Here is a 26,012-nt window from a genome sequence, read left to right as displayed (position 1 = left end):
CCTCTGTCACCTCAACTGCCTGATGCCTGTGTGATGCTCCAGGAGAGGTGCCGGATAATCACTGCGGATGCGCAGGCACCCCCGCCCCCCACAACTCTTCCCGCTCATCTCTGTGCAGGAAGAGCGGGGCCAGGGCTGGAGCGGAGGGAGGGAAGGAAGTCAGGGCCCGGGACGCGGAAGCCCTGCAGAGAGCACGGGCGGACTGGCTCCGCCTCTCCCCTGCTGACCCCCGACCTCCAAATAAACGGAAAGCAGCAGGATTCTTTGCGGGGGCACCGAGTAACCTTGGGGGTGGGGAGGGAGGGGAGCCGGCAAGGCAAGGGGGCTGATTAACGAGCTCCGTGGAGTCGGGTGTGAGAAATCACGCTAATGACCCCCGGCTCCCTCCCCAGTGGATGGTCAGAGGCCAGGGCCTCTCTGTGGGGCTGGCACGCTGTGGGCTCCAGGAGGAAGGGACCGGGCGGGACCTGTTGGCCACAGGTAACAAAGCAGCCGCTGGCAAAGGGGTACTGCTGGAGGCCCTCTTCTCCTGGGGACACTCAAAGTCTGAAACCAGTCTGGTCAGAGCTGGAGTGCAGCTGCTCCCTGTCTGCAGTGACGCGCCGGAAGCCAGGCTGGAGACCTGCGACGCCTGCCCCGTCTCTCCCTGGAGGAGGCTCGGCAGGGCCTGGACCGCTGCCTCTTCAGCTGCAGCTTGGGGAGCAGATCCAAGGGAGACCAGAGCAGGCCTCTCCCCGGGAGGCTGGGTGTCAGCAAGACCACTTATCGCTGCGAGAGGGCCTCGGCCAGCAGACTTTCTCAAAGGGCAGAGGACACAGAATCACCCTCAGAACAGGTGGAAAATGCAGATTCCTGGGCCTTGCAGTCCTAGGTGCTGCTACATTAGGCCTGGGGTGCAACCCAGGGATCTGTATTTTTAATAAGTACCAGCGGTCCTGGAACCAAGCTCTGAGACTCAGTTGAGGTTATTGTTCCTGACCGGGGGTGGGGAGAGGGCTGGGCAGTGTCCCTGGAGGCTGGTGACCCACCCCTCGGGTGCAGCACGGCCTCCTGAAACAGCAGCGAGAAGTTCTGCTGCCAGAACTGCTTGGGTGTCACAAACTGGGGGGGGCCTTCCAGCCCTGGTCAGCCTCTAACCCGGCCCGGCAGCCTCTTCCCTCCTCCTGTCCAGGTTTCCAGAGAGCGTCTCAATCTGCGGCTAAAGGAAGTTCTTCCTGTAGCTCAACTCAACGTGCGCTGCTGTGCTCCGTGACCCTCCCTTCTGGCTTCACACAGCATCTGCTCAGCAGTGCCCTCTGCGGTACCTCCCTTTGCACGCGAAGGCTTATTAAAACGTACCTTGGCCTACTCTCGGCTAATTCACGAGACATCCCAAGTTTGTGCTACTTAATCGGATGTCATCATTGATATGCACCCTAATTGTTCAGCTCTGCCTGATCACGTCCGTGTGCCAGGCGCCCTTCTGCTGGCTGAGAACGCTTCGGGGTTCCTTAGCTGCCGCTTTCTCCTCGGGGCCAGCCTGCAGGCTGGGGAACGTGCCCATGGATACTTTTAGTCTCCGCACGGTTTGCTGGGCCTCCGGTTGGGACACCAGCCACGTGGCGGAGCACGCTTATTACTTTAGAATGAGCGCTTTATTTAATTAAACAATTACTGCCAGGGCCCTGGGACACTATTTAGAAAGACAGCAGATTCTGTTTATAACAGACGCCCTGTAACAGAGAGCAAGTATCATTCAGGGGGTAGCACAGCCTCACAGAAGTCAGCAGGGCCGTCGCGAGGACCACGGATTCAGCTATGGAATGAAAGCATCAGAGAGACATGGAGCTGAAGGAGGAACGTGGTTTAGCGTAAACAGTTTTGATCCTCCTTAGCCCAAGATGTTTAAGAACATTCCATATTACTCTTAAAACAACTGGAAGGCTGCTGTATTTCTTATAGTTCTTTCCTATACTTTTTGGGAAATGAAGCCAAAAAAAAGAGCAGGGGAGAGTAAGGATCTGAACTTGACAACTGGGACATTTCCTTAAAGAATACAGAGTCATTTTTTTTAGCTCTTTGCCCAGAAATGGGAGGTCTGCAAGCAGAGGGGATGCAGAGTCTGGAGATGGCCTCAGCTGTGGCGTCTTGGGAGTTTGCCTAGAGCAGCTTCTGAGGGGACTGACTAAAAGCACACAGACATGGACACACACACCTGGGTCAGTGGCCAGGACCAGCCCGGGGAGCTCGTGAAGCAAGAACAGCAGCTCTGCATCACCGATCACGCTGCGCATGAATAAAGAAGCCTCCAGCTTAGGGCGTGCCCGGGATCAGTGTGAAGTGTGGGTAAAAACGGTCCTGAAAGAGCACAGTGCAGAAGGTCCCCAGCAGGGATGAACACTCCCCAAGGAGACTTATCTGGAAGTTTCCCAACCAAACTGGCCTGTGCATGAGTGTGGGTCGTGGGTGTATTCTCAACAAGCTCCGTGACGCTTCCCCGGCCTGGGGCCCCGTGTGTGTGCACGTGCGTGTGTGTGTGTATCCGTCTGTCTGTGATGTCCACGCCAACCCCATGTCGGCCTATTTCTCCGTGAAATGGGCTCTGGACTCCTGCACTTTACATACAAACATGTGGATACGCTTTACCCAAGAGATGGGTCTCTAAAAGTTCTATTTATAGATACTTAATTTCCACAGAATAACGTTTTACGCGCACTAGGGAAAGTAAGTGCTCGAGAGAAACCTGCGGCGAGCCCTTCTGCAAAGTATCGAATTGTTCTGTAACAAATGATCACCCGCTGAGTTCGTTTTATACGTTGGGATTTTCATATCCTGGGGCTTCTTACAAGCCGAGTCTGCTGGCAGGGGCGGTCCGGTTGTGGCGCACAGATAACTTTCCCCATCGCAGTGCCCGTCCCTGAGTGAACTGGGGAAGGGGGCAGGGAGAAAGGACGAGACACCAGACGAGCCAAACCGACAGTTTCCCACATGCCCAGGGTAAAAGTGGCTTGTGCCCTGGGCAAGTCCTATTGTAAGGATGTACTCGTTACTTTCCAGACGACGGAGACGGGGGTAGAGGTCGGGGACATTCTAACAGGGTCAGAGAGACACTCGAGCTGCCACTGTGGGAAGGGGGTCTGGGCAGTTCACCTGGCTCAGGAGCTACCACCGAGTTCCCTTCATCCACTAGGACGGAAGAAAGGCCAGAGGACTCGAGCTCAGCCGGTGAGCAGCTTCCAGGGCTCGTGGAGGGGGTGGTGTGGACTGTCTTGTGATCCTGACGCCCGTCACCTGCTATCTTTACCGGAAGCTCGGAGCGGATGGCACAGGGGAGTCAGCGCCGTCCTCTAAGCTGGTGTGTCAGGCATCAGCCATCGCAGAGGCAGGACGTGGGGGGTGATGGATGGCGAGCTTAACGCTGGCGGACAGAACCCATGTCCCCGAGAGCCGCGTTAAAAATAAAAACAGTCCTCTCACTGAGCTGGAGGGAGCTCGGGCCAAACACCCCAAGGCACTGGGGGTCAGGGAGGAGGGGGTCACCGTGGTCCAGCGAGGCACTACCCAGGTCTCCTTGGAAAGGTGAGGGCTGGTCCTGAGCAATGCTGGGCAGCAGCTGGGCTGGCACTGGGGACGGACCGGACGCTGTGCCCAGACACCAGTAGCAGTGGGGGGGCGGTGACGGGGGTGCCCCTGGGGTCCCTTGGCAGGAGCTGGAGAGACAAGCCATAGTGTCAGAGTGAGTGACAGCGTGATCTGAACTTCATTTAGAAAGGGCTGGGGGGGGGATGGAAAGCACAATGAAACACAAGCAGCCATTCCCTGGATGAGCCATAGAGACAGCTTCCTAGGAAAGGAAGGGAGGGAGGGAGGGAGGGAGGAAGGAGGAAAACTGCAGGCCTGCCCCTGTATTGTTGATATCCTTGAGAAAGAAGAGACAAGCCGATCCTTTAAAGTCAGTCCTTTCAACCTGAGCGCCGGCCACTGTTTGAAGTTAGAATTTGCTCAGCAGGAGCGCCTGCCTGTCTGCAGACTGGGTACATGCAGTTTTAGGGTGTTGGGCAGAAATGCTTTCTTCCTTGAGACCCAGGACCGTGGGCTGAAAGCAGAGGCTCGGCACTTGGGGGGCTAGCACCCTGAGACACAAGGCCTCCCGGGGGGCCAGATGAGCTGGCAGACGACCGACGACCCCCCACCAAGTCGGGGTGGGACCGGCCCGGGTCGGGAGAGCTACTCTGCTCGCCGCACCTGCAGGGGGTTGCCCAGCATGACCGGCATCTTCCCACCGGTGAGCGGCGAGGAAAGGGTGAAGCATAACAAAACTGACCTTCCAGGAGCCTCCAGAACCAAACGAGGAGCTGATATCAGGGTTAGGAAGGGAGGAAAGGAAGGGAAAGAAGATGGGCTTCCCTGGTAGCCCAGGTAGGTCCCCAAACAGTCCCCATCCTATGAGGGAGGCGCCTTGACGTCCGAGACCCTGTAAGCAACCCACTTCTTGCCCAGGTGGCCGGGAACCTCCTCTTGTCTTGTTCCGCTTTGGTGCTGGGCTAGGTCCCAACCCATAGGAGGCAGACAGGAAGGCGATGTCCCCAAAGAAGGGAAACTGCCACTGGTCCGTTTACTGCACTTAGGGCCCTGCTCTCCATCTGCGGACGGAGCCAACCCATCAGACTCCTGCATGAAGACGGCCCATCCTGGGAGCACTGCGCTTGCCCTCCAGGACCACCCTGCCTGTCTCGCCATGGTCTCTGCTTCCTTCCGGGTTCCCCACGTTGTGCAAATCCAGGGGCGGCGCTCACACTGTCTCCTACTGGGGCTGTGCTCTAGGGGCACAGGCTGGTGCCCCTGGAGGTGTCCCCGAGAGTCCCCAGGTCTCGTGAAGTCACTGCTGCTGCTGAGCCTTGTTGCTTCACACTAACTTTCCCTCCTCACTGATCCTGAAGGCGTCTAGACCACCTCCTGCCCCAGCGTCGCTAAGAATAAACATTCAAGCAATGGCAGTGGTGACCCACTTATTAGCAGATGCCACAGTTCCAGGGTACCGTGGTTGCTATTGAAAGAACAGAGAGAGAGACGGTGGCAGGGAAGGGAGATGTCCTTGGGCAGACGCTCTGAGTTCCAGCGCTACTCGAGGAAGAAGCCCATCTCGCTACCCAGGAGTGAGGGGCGGCAGGAAGACAGCAGGTCAGTCAGGCAGATGGGCAGGATGCGCAGACACAGGTCACTGAGCAGATGCCATCCTGGGGCAGCGTCGCCCCAACCTCTGCAAACGTCAGGCTCCCAGGGCTGATGAGCACGCGTGACCTGCCCCTTCGTTTCTGGGCTCTCATCTCTGCCTCAGCTCAGAGACCCTGGGGAAGTCACGGTCTCCAAGTCTCAGTTTTCTCTGCTGTGAAATGGGATGAGGCCACAGACCTTACTGTTTGGAAACGAGAAGGTAACGGGTAACTCGCTACACTGACGCAAACCACACAGCAGGAAGGACCTGGCAGTGCTCGGCCTGGCGCCTCCGCGCGGGTACGTCACTCCGTTCTCCACCCCCCAACACAAGGGGTGTTTCTCCCCCGAATGGTACCGTTCTAGAAAGAGACTGTTGGGTTTTAAAAAGGGGATTGTGTGGCACCACTGGTGGCCCAGTGGTTAGGACTCTGTGCTCCCAATGCAGGGGGCCCGGGTTCGATCCCTGGTCCGGGAACTAGATCCCACATGCCCGCATCCCGCAACTAAGACCCGGAGCGGCCAAATAAATAAATAAAAATAAAAAGGGAAGCGCGCGCTGTTTAAACGTCGCCAGTGGCAGGGAAGCGTTGCCGTGTGAGGCTGAGACAAGACGGATTCAGAAAACAGCCTCCTGCCAGAGGAGGAGAGACCACGACCCTTCACCGCTAACCTGAGCCCGAATCAGACTGACCTGCTCCTTTAGGAAGAGAGTTCAGCAGGCAGAACCCCCCCTGCAGCCCCCAACACATACCCTGTTTCTTCAAGGGGTGTCTGCAGGGAGAGGCCTCTCTGTCCGGCAGTGGGTGGCAGGTCACCTGCCAGGCTGCACCTCTCTCCCAGCTCAGCCCCAGACCCCGGAGGTGGACCTCACAGCTCCTGCGTTCAAGGCAGCACGGCAAGCCAGGGTGACCTTGTCCTGTCTCAAAGCAGCCCACGAGGGGCCCCCTGCCCCACGCTGCCAGTTTGCGGCTGGGTCTCCAGCCAGGATGAGCTCCGCTCTGCCATCTGCGGGCCCGGCTCTGCCCAGCCGGGGCCTGCTGGGCCGCCGGTGCCGCAGCGGCACCTGTCCACCTGTAAGCTGTGGAGGCCGCTCCTGCCGGCAGTGAGGAGGCTTCAGCACTCGGGGAGTCCCGCTGTCCCCCCAGGACTTCCCTCTGACACTCTCCAGGAGACGGTACCGACGGGGCCTGGGGCGCAAATGAGGCCGGACGGCCCTGCAGGAATGAGGAAGGAGAAAAAGAGCGCCGGGCAGTGCCCTTGACTCAAGGGGACAGCGACACACATCCTGCCTCCCAGACACTCAGGACAGTACGATTCCTGGATGGAACTCATTTGCATATGACCCTGCCATTCACCAGCAGCTCCTGACTCTTCCTCAGCACATAGGAAAATGAAATGCTAAATTCTGACTTTGTTTCCTACTCAAGCCAGAGATGTTCTGCAGAGAGATCCCATGACGTTCCCCAGCCTGGAGGCAAGGTTGCAGGTCTGAAAGCGCTGGGGCATCAACACTGTCCCATTTGATACTTCAAAGGAGCATGAGGGGTGGGCGGTGGGGCCCGGAAGATCAGATCCTGATGCTAATTCTCACGGGCCCTCATGACGGGGGCCCAGGTCCCTGCTGGCTCCAGCTGTGGCATCTTGCTGGGACGCCCTGGGGGCACATGTGACTCACGGGACCACCCCCACCTCACGGTGCCCTGCTCTGCGGCTACTTCAAGGAGGGAGAGGGAGAAACTGACTCATATCAGCTGCATGGGAATCACAGGATGTGGACAGAGGTCACAGGCTACGGGAGGGGGGGAGGAATTTTCCACTCATTGAGGTCAAGGGCTTCGGGAGGCGACCGGTAGCTGGTGGTAGAGAAAGCTCCCTTCTGACAAGTAATCATGATGCTACACAGGCTGGCCTCTGGAGATAGTTAATATCTCAAATATTCTCATTCTGTGGGTGCATCTCAGCAGCACTCCCGGGAAGACACAGAAGAGACTGCTTCCAGAGGACTTTCTAAAAATTAAGCCGTAAAGTTAAAGCCAGAAAAATACTGTCCTGGAATAGAAAAGAAGAGGCTATTAGAGGTCCTTATGAACATGCAGGCCGGACAGGTGTATCGTGTACCTGAGACAGAGAAGTGGCGGTGCCTGGGGTGGGAAGGGGGCTTAAAACCCGCCCGCCTCCGTGGCCAACGCTGCAGCAACAAAACAGCTGGTAGAAAGAGGCGCGACGGGATTCTCTAGGCGGGATGGACCATCTTCCAAACACGAATGACGGGGGGGCGAGGGGAAAGGATGCCCCTCTTCTCCCATGATCTGAAGGGGCCACTTGGTAGAACAAGGATGCAGGGATGAGCCCCGCGGGCCGGACTTGGGAGGGGAAGATGCTGTTAGCACCTGTCACAGAGCGCCCAGGACGGAGGAAGGAAACCCACGTCTGCCAACCCCCTCCTTCAGTCGCTAGGCCGCTTCCGACTCACTAAGAGGGGGTGGCCTGCAGAGGGACAGAGGCCCCCCTCCCCCGGTATTTAGGGTCAGGAGGCACAGCTCTGTGGAAGCCGCGGACCCCGGGAGCCACATGCAAAGTTGTAAAGTAACTTCTGAGACAACGCGAAGGTCCACCTGCCCTGAATTTCTCCAAACCAGGCAGAAGAGCACGTCTGAACCGGAAACCTTCTGAGCCAACCGAAGTCCCCGGCAGTGGGAGGGTGTCAACCACCCAGAGAGAAGGGGCTCTGTTTCTGCTCAGCCCCGCCCCCTCCTATTTCGTGCGGCTTCTGTGGGCCCGGTGGCAATTAGCTTTATGAGCTAGCTGTAAGTGCAGCATCTGGGAGACAATGCCTGTCTGCTTTCCTGAAGGGCTCCTTCTATCCGGTCAGACAGTTATTGAAACTCGGGCAGGGAGGCTTCCATCATGTGGAAGGTTTATAGGAATGAGAGGAAGAACAGTTTAATAAGGCAGTAATGACGCTGCTAAATAATTCATCGGGCCGATGGCGGCAGCAATATTCCCAGCACTCCGTGTCTGTTCTGCCGACGCCCGGGGGAATGAGCCAGGCAGACCCTGCACAGCCTCCAGCAGCGCCCCCGGTACAGACCTGCCTGAGGGGCTCCGCCGCTGACCCTCCATCCTGGACCTGCTCCCGGGTCTGTGCTGAGCCCCTGGGACCCTTTCTTCAACCTCCTCCTTCTGCCTGACTGTGCCGGTTAGAGCTCCAGATGGGTCCTTACAATTACCAACACTTCTGCTAATTGTATCAATCACGGTTTGTTGAAAGCTGAGAGGCTAACAGGCCTCCGCTCTCCCGGGTTCTCCTGGTGGCCCTGCTGAGTTCTCTGCCTGCCCCCAAGGCTGGGGAAGTGGGGAAGGGGCCGGGAAATTAACCTGCCACCGAAGTCCCATTGGACCTCAGCTGAGATACGGTCCTCCTAGAAGACACCCTCCTAGCCGTAGCTGACCACCCGACTGCTCCAGAAACGCACAGAGGAAAACGAATCTCTCCCGGGGCTGGGGCCACAGGACTCCTGGGGTAGGTCGATAGGATAGGACTGGGAAGGTGAAACCACCATTCCGCTGTCCTTGGGGTTAACAAATTCAGAGCCACATAACACAGGTGGCGGGCCGCGGGAAGCTCTGCCAGGATAGGGATAATCAAGTCAAGAGGCCGACACCCTGAGCCTCCCTGTGAGGCCGGCTCTCCCGTGTCCCGCGTCCCGCTTCACAGCAGCTAAGTGGCCGCGTGTCAAGCTGTGTGTCGCCTAATGTACCTAAATCTGTGTCAAGGCTGAGGAGGGCCAGGAGGAAGCAGAGAGTATTAACAGACACCGCACAGGCGAAAGGGAACCATTTCTGAGTCGCGTCTGCAAAGCAGGCAGACAGACACCTGCCTCTGGTTTTGCGTCTTATTCCCCGAGACCCGTGGGACGCGCGTTATTCAGCTCCAGTTCCCCCCTCCGCCCACCCCCGGTCCGCCCCCGGCACAAAGCACTCAAGACGGAGCCTGGACATTCATCTTCTTCCCTTGTCTGCGAGGAGCAGGGGAGACTGGGAGCGAGCTGGGCTGATCCCTCCTGATCTGGAGAGCTGTCTGTACCTGGGGTCAGCCGTGAGATGGCTCAGTCCCGCCTGCCTAGCCAGCAACCCCGGCATCCACTCACGTGCTACTGGGCTGGCGAGGAGCAAGGTCAAAACAGGGAAAGTTTCCGGAAAGCCAGCCCTGGCCCTCTTACAGGGCTTTGATAAGCATGCCCTTCAAACCCCTAGATGAGTTTAGAAGAGTTCACGGCCCTGGAGCTGGCGCCAACGCCAATGCCAACTCCAAACCACACACGATGGAAGCCCGCTGGCCGGGACGCGCTGGGGCTGGCACTGTAGCCACGTGATCCACTTTCTGCCCGGGACCAAAGCCCCAGTCATTAGCCAGACTCTCCTCTCTGGGGAAAGTTCTAGCCGAGAGTGCAGGCGGGCGGCTCCCAGGCCCCTGGTCCCCCGGGCCAGCCTGCGAAACCACTCACCAGGTAGATGCGGTAGGCGTCCACGCGGTGCAGGGGCCCCCAGCACGGGTCCGTGTCGTTGTACTTGGCCTCGGCCTCCACTCCGCAGGAGTCATTGCCCACGGCGCTGCTGAGAGAGAGAACAATGGCTCAGTGTGGGCCTCCCTGCCTGGCCGGGAGCAGAGAGAACCTGCCCTTACTGATCAGGGGCAACTGCCGCCCCCCCCGCCCCCAGCTGCAGCTTCAGGTTCCACGCTCTGACTCTCCACAAGCCACGTTTTTCTGTCTCTGGGGGCAGGCACCTTATTCCTTATTCCTGCTGCACTGTTTCCTGGCGACTGGTGGGAATCCCAGTCACCTTCCCAGCGGGGCAGGGATGGGGTCAGCGGTGAGCTGTGTGTCTCCGAAGGCCAGGACGCACAGCTGGCTGTGATGCGTGCAGAAAAGGGCCTCAGACATGATGGACTCGCTTGGTGTTGGGCTTCTACCCTGAGAAAACACTGCCCCGACTGCCCAAGGAAGCCCCTCTGGCTGCAGCTGGTGTGGGGGGCAGGGGGGACACTCACCAGGTCACCTGCATGAGAGAGAAGGGCACGGCGGCAGCATAGATGGCCAGGTCCCCATACAGGTAGATGATGATGCAGAAATAGAACAGGTTGACCCCCACTGAAAGCAACAAAGCCATCGGTCAGGGAGCCACAGGGAGAAGCCGGCCTGCTTTTTTGATGACTACAGCTCTACCTCATCCACGGCTTTCGTTCTCCAAGCAGAGTGGGAAAACAACCCCCAAGTCCTGTTTCTCATTCTGGCTACCGACACTGAGATGCTGGCGGGAGACACATCTGCTCGAGACTGTCGCCCGGTGGTGAGCGGGACAGGATCAGAGAGGTTCTATATCCAGGGTGAGTGTGGGGCGTGGACTGGCCAGGGAGGACCTGGAGGCGTCTTCGCGCTCGGGACAAGCTGCCCGGAGGGGAGAAGGAGGGATGGCCTGAGTCAGGGCCTGAACCCCCGGGCTTGCCTGGACCAGGGCCTCCTTCGCAGCCGCACACAGGGCTCTAAGACGAAAGACTGAGAGATTGAAAAGAAGAGAACAGGAAGTGGCCCAGCTCCGGAAGCTGAAATCAGGAGGGTGAAAAGCTCTTGATTTCCAAAGACCAAGTGCCTCATTCTGAATGTGGCCCATCACCAAGCACCCTAGAGGAAGAAGGGTGGCCTGGGGCGCTGGGGAGGGAGACAGTGGCAGGAGTGGGACGGCTCACTTCCCTCCTCACGGGAAGCGTCTGCAGGGGAGGATGCTGACTTTGGAAGGCATGGGACGAGGAAGCTCCCTCTGCAGAGGCAAACCTTGGTCCCCTCTCCCTCCCGGAGGGGCCTGGACTGGCAGGCGGGAACTCAGGCTCTGCTCTTCATCCCATCGGCCTCTTCTCCTGACCCTGGCAAGTCCCTGACCGTCTCTCATCCTGTGCAGTGAGGAGAATTCAGCCAGTGCTGAATTCCATACGTGATTCCAGCTACAAAGATCAGGGGTAGAAGTGCTCAAAAAAGCCTCTGGGCCCTACAACCCCAGGGTCGTGGCCCCAGACGGCCAGTCTCAAACTCCCATTCAGACTGATTGCTTGTTTTTGGTTTCATTGATCTTAAGCTGCTGGAGTCTCCGAGAACAGAAAGAAAAATGAAGTGACAGTTCCCTTCTAATCCAGGTGGCTCAGATGAGCCTCTAGGTCCCGGGGGAAAGCCAGGGACATGTTCCTCCTGGGCTATTTGAGGTCGGCTCTGCTCCTAGGAGCCTAGGCGGAAAAGACTCGGAAGATATAGTTCTTGAAAGAACCCTGGATGTCCAAGCTCAGTGGCCCCTGGCGTAGCTGCCACTCACCCCCAGGCTCCGAGCCCAGCCCCCGCTCATCTTTTCGCTCTGAGCCGTGGCTCCTGCAGGGAGGCACTGCCCCTCCCCACTCCCATCCTTTTCTCCACCTGCCATGGACTCATGTCCGCTGTTTATAAAACTGTCACTGGCCCTCCCTGATCAATAAATTTCATTACGAGACACAAAGTGGGAGGATCAATGAACTTCCTTGAGGACGGCAATGACCAGGACTGGCATTTCTCATTACAAGGACGGAGTCTGGACCCCAAGGGAGACTTGTATGGAGTGTGGCAGCCCTCCCAAAGGTGAAGGTGACGGTCTATGAATTAGGATAGAGCCGAGCAGTGGTTTCAACAGGGGGTGATTTTGTCCCCCACCCCCTACCGGGGATATTTGGCAAAGTCTGAGGACCTTTTTGATTGTCACGACTGGGTGGTGCTACCGACGACTAGTGGGTAGAAGCCAGGGATGCTACTCAACATCCTACAACACACAGGGCAGGCCCTGCAGTGAAGAAGGACCCAGTCACACAGCTCTAGTGGTGAGCTTGAGAAACCCAGGAGCAGGTGGGAAGAGAGCACCCTCTAAGTCTGAGCTGCTCTTGTACGAACGTGTTTATTTTCTGTCAGATTTGGGTAAACTAGGAGTCTAGTCTGTGGGGCACACACACACACATACACACACACACACACACACACACACACACACACACAAAGACAAAACAAAACCAGGGCTTCCCTGGTGGCGCAGGGGTTAAGAATCCGCCTGCCAATGCAGGGGACACGGGTTCGAGCCCTGGTCCGGGAAGACCCCGTGTGCCGCGGAGCAACTAAGCCCGTGCACCACGACTACTGAGCCTGTGCTCTAGAGCCCGCGAGCCACACTACTGAGCCCGCGCGCCTAGAGCCCGTGCTCCACAACAAGAGAAGCCACTGCAGTAAGAAGCCCGCGCACTGCAACTAAGAGTAGCCCCCGCTCGCCACAACTAGACAAAGCCTGCACGTAGCAATGAAAACCCAACACAGCCAAAAATAAATAAATAAATTAAAAAACAAAACAAAACCACAAGTTCCTAGAATTCTTAAAGAAATCAGGGCGGACTGTGAAACATGAAAATTAGGAAGGATGTTTAAGAGGTATGTGTCCCCCCTCCAACGTGCATTTTATTTCAGAAGCTTGCATTTGGGAGGAGGCTGTGCAGCAGCCAGAAGGGAATGTTTGCTTCTCTGATCTGAGTCTAACGAGACGGGGAGAGATAGAAACGGAACAAAGGAAAAGCACAGAAGTGCGCCAGACACAACCAATCTGGTTTTTTTTAATAAGTATATTTATTTTTACTTATTTATTTTTGGCTGTGTTGGGTTTTTGTTGCTGCGCGCGGGCCTTCTCTAATTGCGGCAAGTGGGGGCCACTCTTCATTGTGGTGCGTGGGCCTCTCACTGTGGTGGCTTCTGTTGTTGCGGAGCACGGGCCCTAGGCACACGGGCTTCAGTGGTTGTGGCACGTGGGCTCAGTAGTTGTGGCTCGTGGGCTCTAGAGCACAGGCTCAGTAGTTGCGGCGCACGGGCTTAGTTGCTCCACGGCATATGGGATCTTCCCAGACCAGGGCTCAAACCCGTGTCCCCTGCATTGGCAGGCAGATTCTTAACCACTGTGCCACGAGGGAAGCCCCCAATCTGGTTTTGATAAATTCTGAGAACCCTCAGTGAGGCCGGTCTGGTGGGGAGGACGGAGGGAGGCAGACCCCGAGGCAACCTCAATCAGGATCTTCTGTCACATCACACCATGGTGATAAGCGGACCGCCGGATGTCCTAAGAAGCCATTGAGAAGATTCTAGATTCTAGTTTCCACAATCCCCCTCGGCTCTAACTTAGTGTGGCCACATTCAAGACAGGAAAGAACCAAGGGAGACGCTCCCCTCTGCAAACGGGGGCTTTGACGAAGGGGCACAAAATCTCCCAAGGTAACTGCAAGGTCAAGGATTTTTTGAGATGTGTCTGACTTTCTGTGAAGGATCGAACATTTTAAAAAACTAAACCCTAAATAGCTCATCTTCCAAAAGAACAAGATTTGGAACGGAGATCTAAGCTATTGTTGCCGGAACCAACAAGGCAGCACCCGAGCTGGGTGCTATCCTTCGATCCCACCAAGCCGCAGGTGGAGCACACGGAGAGGTCATGATTAGATGCGCAGAGTCCAGACAGCAGTCCTGAGCGTGGGCTCCTAGCACCCTCTGCTGGCCACCAGGAAGAGACACAGACACACAGACACACAGACACACAGACACACACACAACCCTACTGTCAGGATTAGATGCGCAGAGTCCAGATAGCAGTCCTGAGTGTGGGCTCCTAGCGCCCTCTGCTGGCCACCAGGAAGACACACAGACACACAAACACCCCTACTGTCACAAGGTGGTTGCTGTGTCCTGGCCACCAGGAAGACACGCAGACAGACACGCAGGCAGACAGACACACACACACACACACACACACACACACACACACACACACACACACCCTGTCACAAGGTGGTTGCTCTGTCCTGTCCTAAACAGAACAGTCCAGAAGAAAAGAGAAGACAAGTCAGAAGTAATCGAGCAGGAGGCACAGAACCACCAGCCGCCTCCACTGGCTTCCTTCCTTGGAAAGCTGCTTGGCACTCTCAACCTGTGTGAGCTGTAGTCGCTAAGCAGCTGCTTCTTTATTCCTGACGCGCTGACGAGCGGGCAGGAATCCAGGAAAAACCATGAAGTGGTTCACGTCTCTCAGCAAGGCGGTCTCCGGGTTGAGGATCTGCTCCCCCACCTCGCCTGCCCCGTCCCTAGTTGAGGCGGAACCCCCGCTCCGGCTGCCCCGGCCCCCAAGAAGGCATCAGCTCTGCCCCTGCCCGTGCCCCACCTGGAGAAAGCACTCCCACCTTTATTGAAGAACATGGAGGCCATCTGCCCCATCTCCACCCGGTCTGTGATCTCAAAAAGGTTTGGAGATCCATGCCTCTCTGTGGAACCAAGAAGAAAGAGGAAGTGGTTTTTGTTTTTTTTCTCTCACAAGGAAAAGCTCTTAGAAGGGGTGCTGAGTTCACTGAATTCTCCAGAATAATGACATCCCAACGGGTTCAAACTCCTGAGAAAAGTTTTCCTAATGCTTCCTGCTTGAAACATTTTGAAATATCTAGAGGGACTTCCCTGGCGGTCCAGTGGTTCGGACTCCACACTTGCACTGCAGGGGGTGTGGGTTTGATCCCTGGTTGGGGAACTAAGATCCTGCATGCCATGCGGCACGGCCATAAATAAATAGACTAAATTAAATAAGTAAATAAATACATAAATAAGTAAATAAATAAATCGTCTATAGAAAGGGATCCCAGGGGTGCTCACTGTGGGGTGAGAGGGAAGGCTGGGATGCTTCGCCCTGGCGCAACTGGAGTGTGTGCGTGTGTGGGTGTGTGGCTGAGTGTGTGTGTGTGAGCGTGTGTGGGCGTGCAAGCGTGTGTGTGTGCACGTGAGTGTGTGCGTGAGGGCACGTGTGCGCGTGTGGGAGTATGTGTGTGTTAGTGAGTGTGTGTGTGTGAGGCTGAGTGTGTGAGCGTGCGAGCGTGTGTGCGCGCACGTGTGAGTGTGCATGAGGGTGCGTGTGCACGTGTGTGTGTGTGTGTGTGTGTGTGTGTGTGTTGGGATAGGAGGAAGGACAGAGTCAGAGAACTGACATTCACTTGAGCTTCCAGGGGCCGAGGTGAAGGGACCTCCCCAAGCTGCACGCGCCAGTTAGCAGCGGAGACAGCAGGGCCGGTGCTCTGCTCTACTGTCCCATGGTGCTGTCCTCGGCTCAACCCTCAGGCGGTAAATGCCAGAGCGTCTCTGTAGGGAGTCCCCGGGGCCCTCTCCACGAGTAAGGGAAAGCCCGTGAACCAGAGGGACGCACGGGCCAGCCCAGAACCCCAGGACTTACGCACAGACAGGATGGGCCGCTTCTCTGCCCGCGCGTCGTTGTCCTGGGTGAGAACATCACTGTCGGAGGCCGTGGAGGAGCCATCGTCTTCCTCCTCCTGGGGAGGGGGGGGCACAGGGCGGATGAGAACAAACAAGGAAACAGAGGGCACACAGCTCTACAGCAACCCCCGGGGCGGCCAATGGACAGCCTGCTTCCTTTGTGATTTCCTTCTAGAAGGTACCTGATTAGGAAGCTTTCAACACTTCCCTGCTGTCACATTAGAGGGTCAGACACACGGGGAGGGAGAAGCTGCGGCACAGTTCCTGGGTATAAAGGTTCAGAATGACTGAGCCAGCTCAAGGCCGGGGTAGGAGGGACCAACAAGGGGATGTTAAAAGAGCAGAGACTGCGTTTGTGCCGTAAGTTGACATGGCTGTGAACTTCAGCTCTGGGCTGGGGTCCTGGAGCCGCGCTGTGGTCAGGAGCCCTCCAGGCGTCGGGAGGGAGAGGACTGGCTGCTGAGGGCCACCTCTTTGCACACGACTGCCTGGGGGCACTGCCTGGAGCCAGGAGCAGCACACACACCTGATGGGTTTCCATTCTCTTCCAGCGGAGCTGAGCGTTGGCTGCTGCCATGGCCTCCACCACAAAGGTAGTTGTCACAAAACTGCAAGGGAAGGCCACGTGTTAACTGTGAAAGGCAGGGAGGAGTTTGGAGAAGGTACAAAATAAAAGGAAAAGCCATTTAAGACCTGACCCGACCAGTAAGCCCAAAGCATTCTCTCTCCTGAGGAAGGGACGGCAACTTCTGAGATGGGTCTGACCTGATAAAAAAGCATGTGTGAATACGCGGTGCCTCTTGTGCTCTTCCTGACGTCTGTCTATATTTAGAATGTATTTCCAGTGCACTGGAGAGAAGGGTGTGAAGTAAGCTGATGGGAAGGAGGGAGAATGAGCCTGGGGGAGAGGTGCTCCCTTGCCCGGGGGGGCAAGGTGGTACTGCTCCCCAGAAGGGGCCTGTCGGGGGGCAGAGGTGGGAGAGATGGGAGGACGGACACCAGGTAATGCTCTAAGCTGGGAAGAGGAGACTGGTCCACAAGGGGGCCCTCCCAGAGCTTCTGGGAGGGGCAGCAGGCAGCTCTCACCTCTCCTCGCTAGCCAAGCGGTCAACCCCCAGCTACACACACTAATGGACGGAGCACAGGTGTGGATATAATTGAAAAGGGGGACTTCCCTGGTGGCGCAGTGGTTAAGAATCCTCCTGCCAATGCAGGGGACATGGGTTCGAGCCCTGGTCTGGGAAGATCCCACATGCCGCGAAGCAGCTAAACCCGTGAGCCACAACTACTGAGCCCGTGTGCCACAACTACTGAAGCCTGTGCACCTAGAGTCCATGCTCCACGAAAAGAGAAGCCACCGCTATGAGAAGCCCGCGCACCGCAACGAAGAGTAGCCCCCACTTGCTGCAACTAGAGAAAGCCCGCGCGCAGCAGCGAAGACCCAATGCAGCCAAAAATAAAATAAATTAATTTCAAGAAAAAAAAATAAATTAATCAATTTAAAAAATAATAATAATAATTGAAAAGGACACTTGGCTCTGGAATCATCCCCTCCTTTTTTCGGGGGGTACCTTTACTTTCCTAATAATCTGTTTAGTATTAAAGTAACTGTTACTTCAATATTAGTTATTAAAATAAACTACAATATATTAATGCATAATGTATTTTTTAAAATATTAATTAATTTGGTTGCGCTGGGTCTTCGTTGCAGCAGGTGGGCTCCTTAGTTGCAGCTTGTGGGCTCCTTAGTTGTGGCAGGCGAACTCTTAGTTGCGGCATGCATGTGGGATCTAGTCCCCTGACCAGGGATCAAACCCGGGTCCCCTGCACTGTGAGTGCGGAGTCTTAACCACTGCGCCGCCAGGGAAGTCCCAATAAACAACGTATTACTAAGTTAAAATATACTAATAAATTAATATATTTAATAAATTAAAACGTATTAATAAATTAAAATATGTTCACATTTTAATTTCCTAATAATCTGGTCTGAAAAGGGAAATTGGGAGGTGGCACCAGACGTTTGCTGAGAAGTCAGACTAGAGTGAAAAATCGTCTTTACTTAAGGAAATGGGAGAGACACGGATGAGAGCGGGAGGGCTCTCCCTAGCAGCCGGTAGTACAGGGGAGGGCCGCTTTCCTGCTGATAAAGCCTGAGGAATGACTCCGTCCTTGCTGAAACGACCCGGGGTGGAACATGCATCTGTTTCCATGCATCTGTTTCTTGAAGCCACCCGGCAGGCTCTGCCGCCAGACTCGACCCCAAGCCCCTGCCTCGGGCGCTGTCACCTGCTGCAGGCTGGCTGCCTGGCCCAGGAGTCAGGTGGCTGGGGGGTGGGGGGGAACGACACAGAGGTTAACCCACACCCACTCCATCTCGGTACGGGTGGGGCAGCCGTCTCTGAAACTCCCACTCCGGCCACTGCAGCACCTCCTAGAAAGGTTTCTCACTACCTTGCCTAAGTGACCGTTTTAAGGGCTTCAGATTTCCCCTTCTTTTGGGAAGTAAAACTAAAATCAATCTTAAGGCGTAAAGAGGCTTCTCCAGGCTGCACAAAGCCATGTCTGAACGCCGATGGGTTGAGCGAGGTTGGGGCGTGGCGGCCCCTAGCTGGGGGCCCCCAGTAATCACTTCTCGTTCAGGTGGCTGCCTGCGCTGAAGGGGACTGCAGGGTCACAGAAGGACAAGGACTTCTGGGGCTGTCGGTCACCAGGGCTCCCAGTACGTAATGAGCCAACCGTCCCTCGAGGCTGGCCACAAACCCCCCAGAAGAAAACGTGGGAAGCAACTGAAAAACACGGGTGTTTTCCCATCCTGTACAGCCTCCTCTAGGCCTTAACTCATTTCAGCTACTAAACTGTTTCATTCCTCCACTAGTGCCCCCTCCTTCGTCCTTCCAGTCTGCTGCCCTCCATGGCCATGGACCACTTACTTCAAACCGCGGCCACCCCAGGCTCCTGAGCCCCTCACCTCGCTGTACGTTTCCCCTTATCACTCATCACCTAACTGTACTCTACACTTGTTATCTTCACTACTCATCGTCCATCTAATTGTCCATTGAGAAAGGGTACAACAGCGGAGGCAAAGCAGCTGGGTAAGAAACTCACGAGCCCCACGGTGAGACACCCCATGGCCTAACTGGAGGTCTTCACTTCTCAGTGACTGGGGGTGGACAACCGCTCCATCAGAGCGAGCCCCTGAGACCTCTGGGCCTCCTTTCCTGGCTCCAGGCACCTGTTAGGATTCCCTCACCACAGAATTCTTCCCCCACACTGACGGAGAGAGCTCGGGCTTCCTGGGCAGCCTCCCCCAGCTCTGCCCCCAGCTCCCCGGGGGTGGCCTCTTACCTCATGAAGCCCAGGAACACCAACAGAACCAGGCTCACGAGCCACCCGGCCGCGGCAAAGGCCTTGGGCATGGTGAGCGCACCGGTGCCCACGATGAGGTTAAACATATACACCAGTCCAACCTGGAAGCGAGAGAGGTGACGTTCAAGCCCAGAAATTATCGAACCTCACCCCCGAACGGCTCCCAAGGGGGACCCTGGGCAACGGCAAAACCGTGGAGGCCGGGAGGCCAGGCCTCAGGCAGGCGATCAGGTAAGCAGGGAGGGTTCCACCCAGGTTCCAGGGAGGCGGGATCTGCAGCTGGCCGCTGGGAGCCAAATGTGAACACCTGGAAGACTGAAGGCCCGGCTTCCATCAGTCTTTTCAAAATGTCTCTGGCGTTGGGTTTGATTCTCCACTTTGACTGTCATCAGCCCCATCCCCTCATCAGTGCGTATTATTCAGAGCCGTGTCTCAGATGATAGCTCTGGGCTCAACCGGACTGCAGGTTTCCTGAGGACGGGCCGTCACGTCTGGGGTACCCGGCACACGGATCAACCCATAGCGCTGACCCCCCAAAAAACTCCCACTTTTCCAAGGCCACTGAGCACGTGGCCTGATCCTCCTCTCCGCCCGTTCTTGCCAATGCCCTTCCGGACATCGCCGTACATGCTGCTTCCCTTTTCCTGTCCTCTGCCCCGTACTAACTTCAGGGGTGAAAAGAAAAAAGGATCATTCACGTGCCATAAAATTCCCCCTTTTCAAGTACACAGCCTTGCAGTATTTCCACAAGTTCTGCAACCAGCATCACCATCTAGTTTCATTTCATTACCCCACGGAGAAACCCCCTACTCAGCGGCAGCCCCTCCCCCTCTCCCCTGGCAACCAACCTTCCAGCGGAATTGCTGGGTCACTGACTTCAGGTTTTAAACTTAACTCACACCAACTTGACTCTAGCTCAGCTAATTACAATCATTCCCTTCTCGGGCCCTCCTCGATCATGAAATCCCTTTCGCTGACCTGAAGCCCCTGCCGCCTACAACCCTGTGCACTCCCACTGACCCGCCCTTGTCCTCATCATGATGTCCAGTCCCCCCAAACCCTCCCTACCCAGGCCACCACCTCCACGGTGGCCTCACTGACAATCGGCTGGTTGCTCAAAGCCCACACTGTCCCCGAGCTCCCCACACCTTCCTCGTTCTAACCTCTCCGGCCCCCAGCCTCAGAGACAGCCCGGCACCCGCCTCCTCGACTCCCTAATAGAAAGCCGCTAAAGGCTCCTGGGATTTTTAAAAAATTCTAACTGTGAGTCCCCCTAACAGATGGTCTCTTCAGCTGCGGTCCGGCAGCAACAGATTCTCTTTACTCCTCCCTGTGGACCTGCGAGTATTTCCCACGCACGTAAAGGCTCCAAACCTCAGTCTCCAAGTCCCAGACCCACGGCTCCCATCTCTCCCACGTGAAGGCTGCACCTCCAACACTACGGAGGGGACGGAGACCGCCTGACATGCGCTCCCCAAGCCTCGCTCCTTCTGAGCTCAGAAGTCAGTGTCAGCCTCCCCTCTGCCCCCCTCCCCATGTCTGGGGGAGCGCGGCTGCTTCCTCTTCCCTGACAGGCTCAGCCCTGCACCTGAGCTGGGCTCGGCTCTCTCTGGAATCCTCTCCTCCTCCTAGCTCTCTCCCCCTCTGACCGCGAACGCACTCTCACTTTCCCTCAGCCCAACTCCTTGAAGGAGCCATCTATATCCTCCGCCTTCATTTCCGACTTCCTCTAGTTTGTGGTTTCCATCCCCAGAACTCTTTTGAAACTGCATTCTTAAAAGTCACCAATGACCTCCTATTTGCCAAATCCAACGGCTTTCTTAGACTTAATCCTTCTTGCACTTCTGACGTCAGCGGTCTCTCTTTCTCTCTGCGTTTCTTTCCCTCAGCAACATCATTCAATCCCAAGGCTTTAACCATCATGGCAGACGGTATTTCTCTCAGTGCAAGGCTTTCTGCAGACCTCAAATCCAACTGCCTGCTGGTCACCTCCACCTGGGCACCCCAGCGTGGCCTCAGCTCCCCCCTTCCCCTCCATATCCCAGGGCTAGTGATTTTATTTCTGAAGAGTCTTTTGTGGGTACCTCTGACTCCTATTCCATTTACAATTCAAGTGAACCATTTCTGGCCTGGCCTATGACAGTAGGTTCCAGTAGGGTCTCCCTGTACTCCACTAAACTGGCTAACTTACAGTTTGCTTTACCACTTGTTTCTGGTCATGAGAAGACAAACACCAGAAATACCTATCCATCACTTGTTTTCACCTCCCCTTTCTGAGAAATACGCACTTTTCTGTATTTACATTTTTTTCAAGATAACCACGTGCTGCATTCTTAATCAGAAACACACAAATTAGGGCCCATTCTCAGACCAGCCTCAGTCAGATCTAAAAAACAAGACGAGAGATAGGGAGCAACAGCTACCATTCTGGGGCCCTTGACAGGGAGGGACAGGATTCCGGGCAGGTGCCGACTGGCCATGTGAGTGCTGGCCAAACGGGAGGGCGTCCTGTAGAGAGGAAACAGCTCTGCCCAGAGCCCACGTACACTTGACACAGGGCACCAAGCCCTTGTGCCTCCCACCCAGCCCCTCAACTCCCACCCACCACGAGGGGCCCATTCAAACGCTTGTCCCACCATAAAGCCCTTCCCAGTCTCTCGAACCCATCTTGCTCCCCCTCTCAAAGCCCTGGAGCAAAAGCACTTCTTACGCCATAGTTTGGGTTTTTTTTTTTTTTTCCTAGTTTGGGTTTTTGACGTTGATGTGTTTATCTTTTCCCCACTATTAAATCTGACGCTCGCTGCGGTCACAGCCTGCAACTCACTTCTCTCTGCATTTCTCGGGGCGCCTGGCACACGGCCTCAAGATGGGGGTCCTCAACGGCTCTGGCTCAGGTCCTCTCTGCCGTGAACCTGACAGTCTTCGGCCCCTTTTAAACGTCACGGTCTCACTCTGATCCCCCAGGCAGATCCCAGAAGGATTAAGACAAGTTTGAATCGTCTTCCTCCAGCTCCTGACTGGATCACAAAACCATGATGTGGTTGCCCTGCCGGGAGTCTGGGCCCAGGGTGATGTTATGAGAATAAATGTGAGGGTGACAGCGGGCCTTCTGAATTGACTTTTCACAAATGGGAACATCTACAAACTAACTTTGCCCTTTGTTGGGTTTAACTTCGATCACCAGCGCTCTGAGGCGAGTACGTCCAGGCGTGGGCTCGTTTGCTCACTTACTGCACAGCTACCGAGAGCCTTCCACGGTCCTGGCCCTGTGCTCAGAGCCCAGGGAATGACAGTGAGCAAGACGGACAGGAGGACACAGACAAGAAGACAAACAATGATTACCGCCTCGGAGAAGCGCTCTGAAGGAAAGAAGGGGCGCCGTGACCAAGAACAGTGGGTCAGCACTTCAAGCAGAGGACGGCCTCGTGGTGACGTTCAAGCCGGGACCTGAGGGCCGAGCAGGAGCCACCCAGGCAAAGGGCCGGGGAAGACACTGGCAGGTGGGAGAGGGGGAGGGATTTTCCAGGAACTCTGAGGCCAGCGTGGCTGCAGGCGGACTCCCGGGCCCTGGCGCACGGGACAGGGAGTTCGACGTCACAGGCAGGGTCGTAAGCAGGACGCTAAGAGGCCAGGCCCTGGTCGATGACCTAACGTCTGATCTCCCGGCAGCTCTGTTCTCTGCGTATTGCTTTTAGAAGCTGTAACACTTTGAAGGGCAGAACCTTACTTCTTTATGGAAAACAGTCCTGGTGATGGGCTCGTGACAGAAGTTAAGAGAAAGCAAAGAGGCCTAAGAAAGTGATGGTTCTCAGCCAAAAGTTTTATGGGCATGGGACTTCCCTGGCGGTCCAGCGGTTAGGACTCTGCGCTTTCACTGCAGGGGGCATGGGTGCGATCCCCGGTCGGGGAACTAAGTTCCCGCAAGCCGCGGGGCGCGGCCAAAAAAAAAAAAGTTTTATGGGGAAATTTAGTACAAGAAGCATTTGTGAATTCAGGGATGCCTGAAGGTCTTGGGATGTGAAAGTCAAGGGTCTGCTGTCAAGCAGTGTTTCTCAGCCTGAGCGCTGCTGACACCTGGGGCCAGCTCGCTCTGTGCTGTGGGCCTGTTCTGTGGACTGTAGGATGTTTAGCAGTATCCCTGGCCTGTACCCACTAGATTCCAGTACCCCCCACCTTGCCCTTGTGTTGTGATGGTCACAACGTCTCCAGACATTGCCAAATGTCCCCTGGGAGGCAAGACTGCCACCAGCTGAGAACCACCGCTGATAAAGATGCAGTGAAACAAACACACTCCCGATGGAAACTTCCAATAAACCTCAGTGAAAAAGACCCTCTACGAACGTGACAAGGAGGTTAATTAGGGATCAACTACTGGCAGTTACGAGCAGAAATGAGTCATCACATCTGTCTTGGGTTGTTGCTATGTTTTAGTTCTGAGGCAAGCACTCCGGGCCTGGTGGTGCTGCAGGGAATCCCATAGGGAAACATACGGCTTCTCCACCTTCCCGGCCGGAGTTAAACCCTCCTTACTTCCAGTAACGGGGATCAGTAGGGACCAATACCAAGGAGAAGAGCACGACGCAGGAAGCAGACCTGAGCTGAGCCACAGGCCGGGTGGAAGGCAGTTGTGACGCAGAAGGAAACGGGGGAGTGAACTGCTCTTCTGTTTGTTAGGGGACAGTTCTGTGGGGACAGCCTGCAGGGAGGCATGACCAAAAGTGGTGAAATAGAACCCTGCTGTGGTCTCAATAAAAAAGGCTATGCAAACCGAGCTTCCTCCTGTTCTAGACTCTTCCCCTGTGGCTGAAGTGCAGAAGACACAGTCCCTGTCCCTTGGGGTGGCTGACCCGCTCCCCTGTGCTCGAGGGGGTTCAGTGCAGCGTTCCCACGGCCTCACCCACAGGTGTGCATGAGGCAGGGGTCACAGGCACCTTTCAACGGCTTCCCCAACGACAGCTGTCAAAGGAAACAGAAGGTGGCAGAGATGTGGAAGCAACAACTAGGGTTTCAGGCCAGGAGACAAGCCCTCTTTCCTTCGAAAGCACCCGCATCGATCTTCCGCGAGACCGGCCAGCGGAAGGCAGCCTCAGCAGTTATCCTTATGTAGGCAGTGACCCCCTTCTTCCTCTATTTTGATCCCACGACCCCTTCAGTCCCGAGCCACTCGTGGTCCCCGTAAATGGGGAAACAGACACGCCTGTTCTGAGATCACTTCTGGGGGGGATGTGTGGGCCTAAACCATGCTCCTGCGTCCGGCACTATCCTTGAGAGAGTTTGTCACCCGAGTCCCCTGCGAGGCTCGTCTGCCCGTCACACACACACACAGTTTATGCAGAAGAATGCGGGCTAAGGCAAACACCCCTGACACCCAGGAGGGGCGAGAACTCCCAACAGGGCACCGCAGAGGTAGGGAGAGGCTTGGTGCTGGGAATGCCCGGGTTACGGGCTGACGCACCGCTCAGGGTCATGGTCTCCCAAGGCAGGCAGAGCAGGTGCCGCCCACATCGTGCTGAGCAGCACGTGCGGTAAAGTCCATTCTGCAGCCTCTCTGGGCTCCGTGGGTGGCGCACCTCACACCCTTCTCCTGGTCTCACAAGGGGATCAAGAACCACTCTTGCAGGGTGGCAGAGTTAAGGAAACCTCAGGGCAAAGGTGTGCTCTCGGCTCAAACCGAGACCACGAATCCTGGTTAATGCCACCTCATCCTCAGCGCCACCCACCTTCCCCCTGCCTCTCTCTTCACCGGCAGGATAAGAGAATACGAGCAGCTGTTTACGGCCAGGGCCCAGAGTCGGCCCTTGAACACATGCCTCAGACAAAACCAAACACACAGGAGATGGAGGAAAAAAATTTAAAAAAGCAGAACCCGCTGAGACCTTTAGGTCTCGCCGCCCCATTTCCTGTGAGCATATGCTGATATGTGAAATTACTGAACAGCTGGAAGCACGAGAAAAGTGGGCACATCAAAGGTTTTCCTTCCCAACACTCAGCTACAGAAATAGCTCATTTCCTCGCCTCTCAGCTTACAGATGTTGTAAGATGACGCAGGAACCGTGGTGACTTTCATGGACAGTGTGGACATGTCATTGCTGATACCAAGAGGAGGCTGTGAGCTGTTACGCAATTCCACTAATGAGAGGGGCATGACCTGATTCATTCCAAGGTTCAAGAAAGACTTCCCGGACTTCCCTGGTGGTGCAGTGGTTAAGAATCCACCTGCTAATGCAGGGGGCACGGGTTCGAGCCCTGGTCCGGGAAGATCCCACATGCCGCGGAGCAACTAAGCCCGCGCGCCACAACTACTGAGCCTGCGCTCTAGAGCCCTCAAGCCACAACTACTCTAGCCCACGCACCTCGAGCCCGTGCTCTGCAACAAGAGAAGCCACCGCAATGAGAAGCCCGTGCACCGCAACGAAGAGTAGCCCCCGCTCGCCGCAACTAGAGAAAGCCTGTGCACAGCAACGAAGACCCAACACAGCCAAAAATAAATACATTTATTTTAAAAAAAAAGAAAGACTTCCCTGATAAATTATTCAGGTGAAGGAGGCTCCCTTGGAGCCACACACAAATGGCACAGACCCAGCAGGAGGACCCTAGTGGGAGGGTTTTTGCCAGATGTTCTCAGAGGTGCTTCCTTACGCATCACACCACAGCTCTAGAGTCTATGAAGCTGGCAGAAACAGAGCATGGATCCCCAGGCAGGTGCAGAGCAGGGCAGCTGTTGAAGGTTAGGTATTTTCTAGAAAGAGGCCTCTTGCTACTTAAGGCAGTGCTGCCTTTCTCTGGGATACTTGGCAGCAACATGAATCCATCATTTGATTATTTCAGTCCTCCAGCTACTCATCCCAGCAAGGATTCCGTGATGTAACCACGACCAATCTTATATTACACAAAGAAGATAAACTGAGTATACGTGAGAGGGGTGGGGGTACAGCAGACCCAAGACAGTGAGAAATCAATCATTCTAGTTGTCCTAGTCACAGACTCCACCCAACGGCAATTGAAGGTCTCTGTATGCTTTCTCCGCCTCTTACGCCATCCACGACTATAAAAGTTGTGCAACTTAAAATTCAGCTGAGAACCGAAGTGGTTTCAAACTGCTGA

At 55.7% G+C, this 26,012-nt stretch overlaps 1 protein-coding gene across 2 annotated transcripts in view; it reads right to left on the bottom strand.

The window, feature by feature from the left end:
- SLC38A12 (solute carrier family 38 member 12) overlaps nt 1-26,012 on the bottom strand; it is a 57,818-nt gene that overhangs the window by 30,643 nt on the left and 1,163 nt on the right. The window contains exons 3-8 of one of the 2 annotated variants that reach the window (XM_027080564.1): nt 18,888-19,009; nt 16,069-16,150; nt 15,502-15,598; nt 14,471-14,551; nt 10,250-10,349; nt 9,705-9,810 (exon numbers count right to left, since the gene is read on the bottom strand). In XM_027080564.1, the coding sequence (XP_026936365.1) occupies nt 9,705-9,810; nt 10,250-10,349; nt 14,471-14,551; nt 15,502-15,598; nt 16,069-16,150; nt 18,888-19,009 (588 nt within the window). Of the gene's footprint in view, nt 1-9,704; nt 9,814-10,249; nt 10,350-14,470; nt 14,552-15,501; nt 15,599-16,068; nt 16,151-18,887; nt 19,010-26,012 lie in introns of both variants that reach the window. The other variant, XM_027080563.1, reaches the window with a different exon arrangement.

This window comes from Aethalodelphis obliquidens, unplaced genomic scaffold, assembly GCF_003676395.1.
Source record: "Aethalodelphis obliquidens isolate GAN/ISIS:26980383/991018 unplaced genomic scaffold, ASM367639v1 scaffold44, whole genome shotgun sequence".
NCBI lineage: Eukaryota > Metazoa > Chordata > Mammalia > Artiodactyla > Delphinidae > Aethalodelphis > Aethalodelphis obliquidens.
This window is presented reverse-complemented; position numbering and strand designations above follow the sequence as displayed.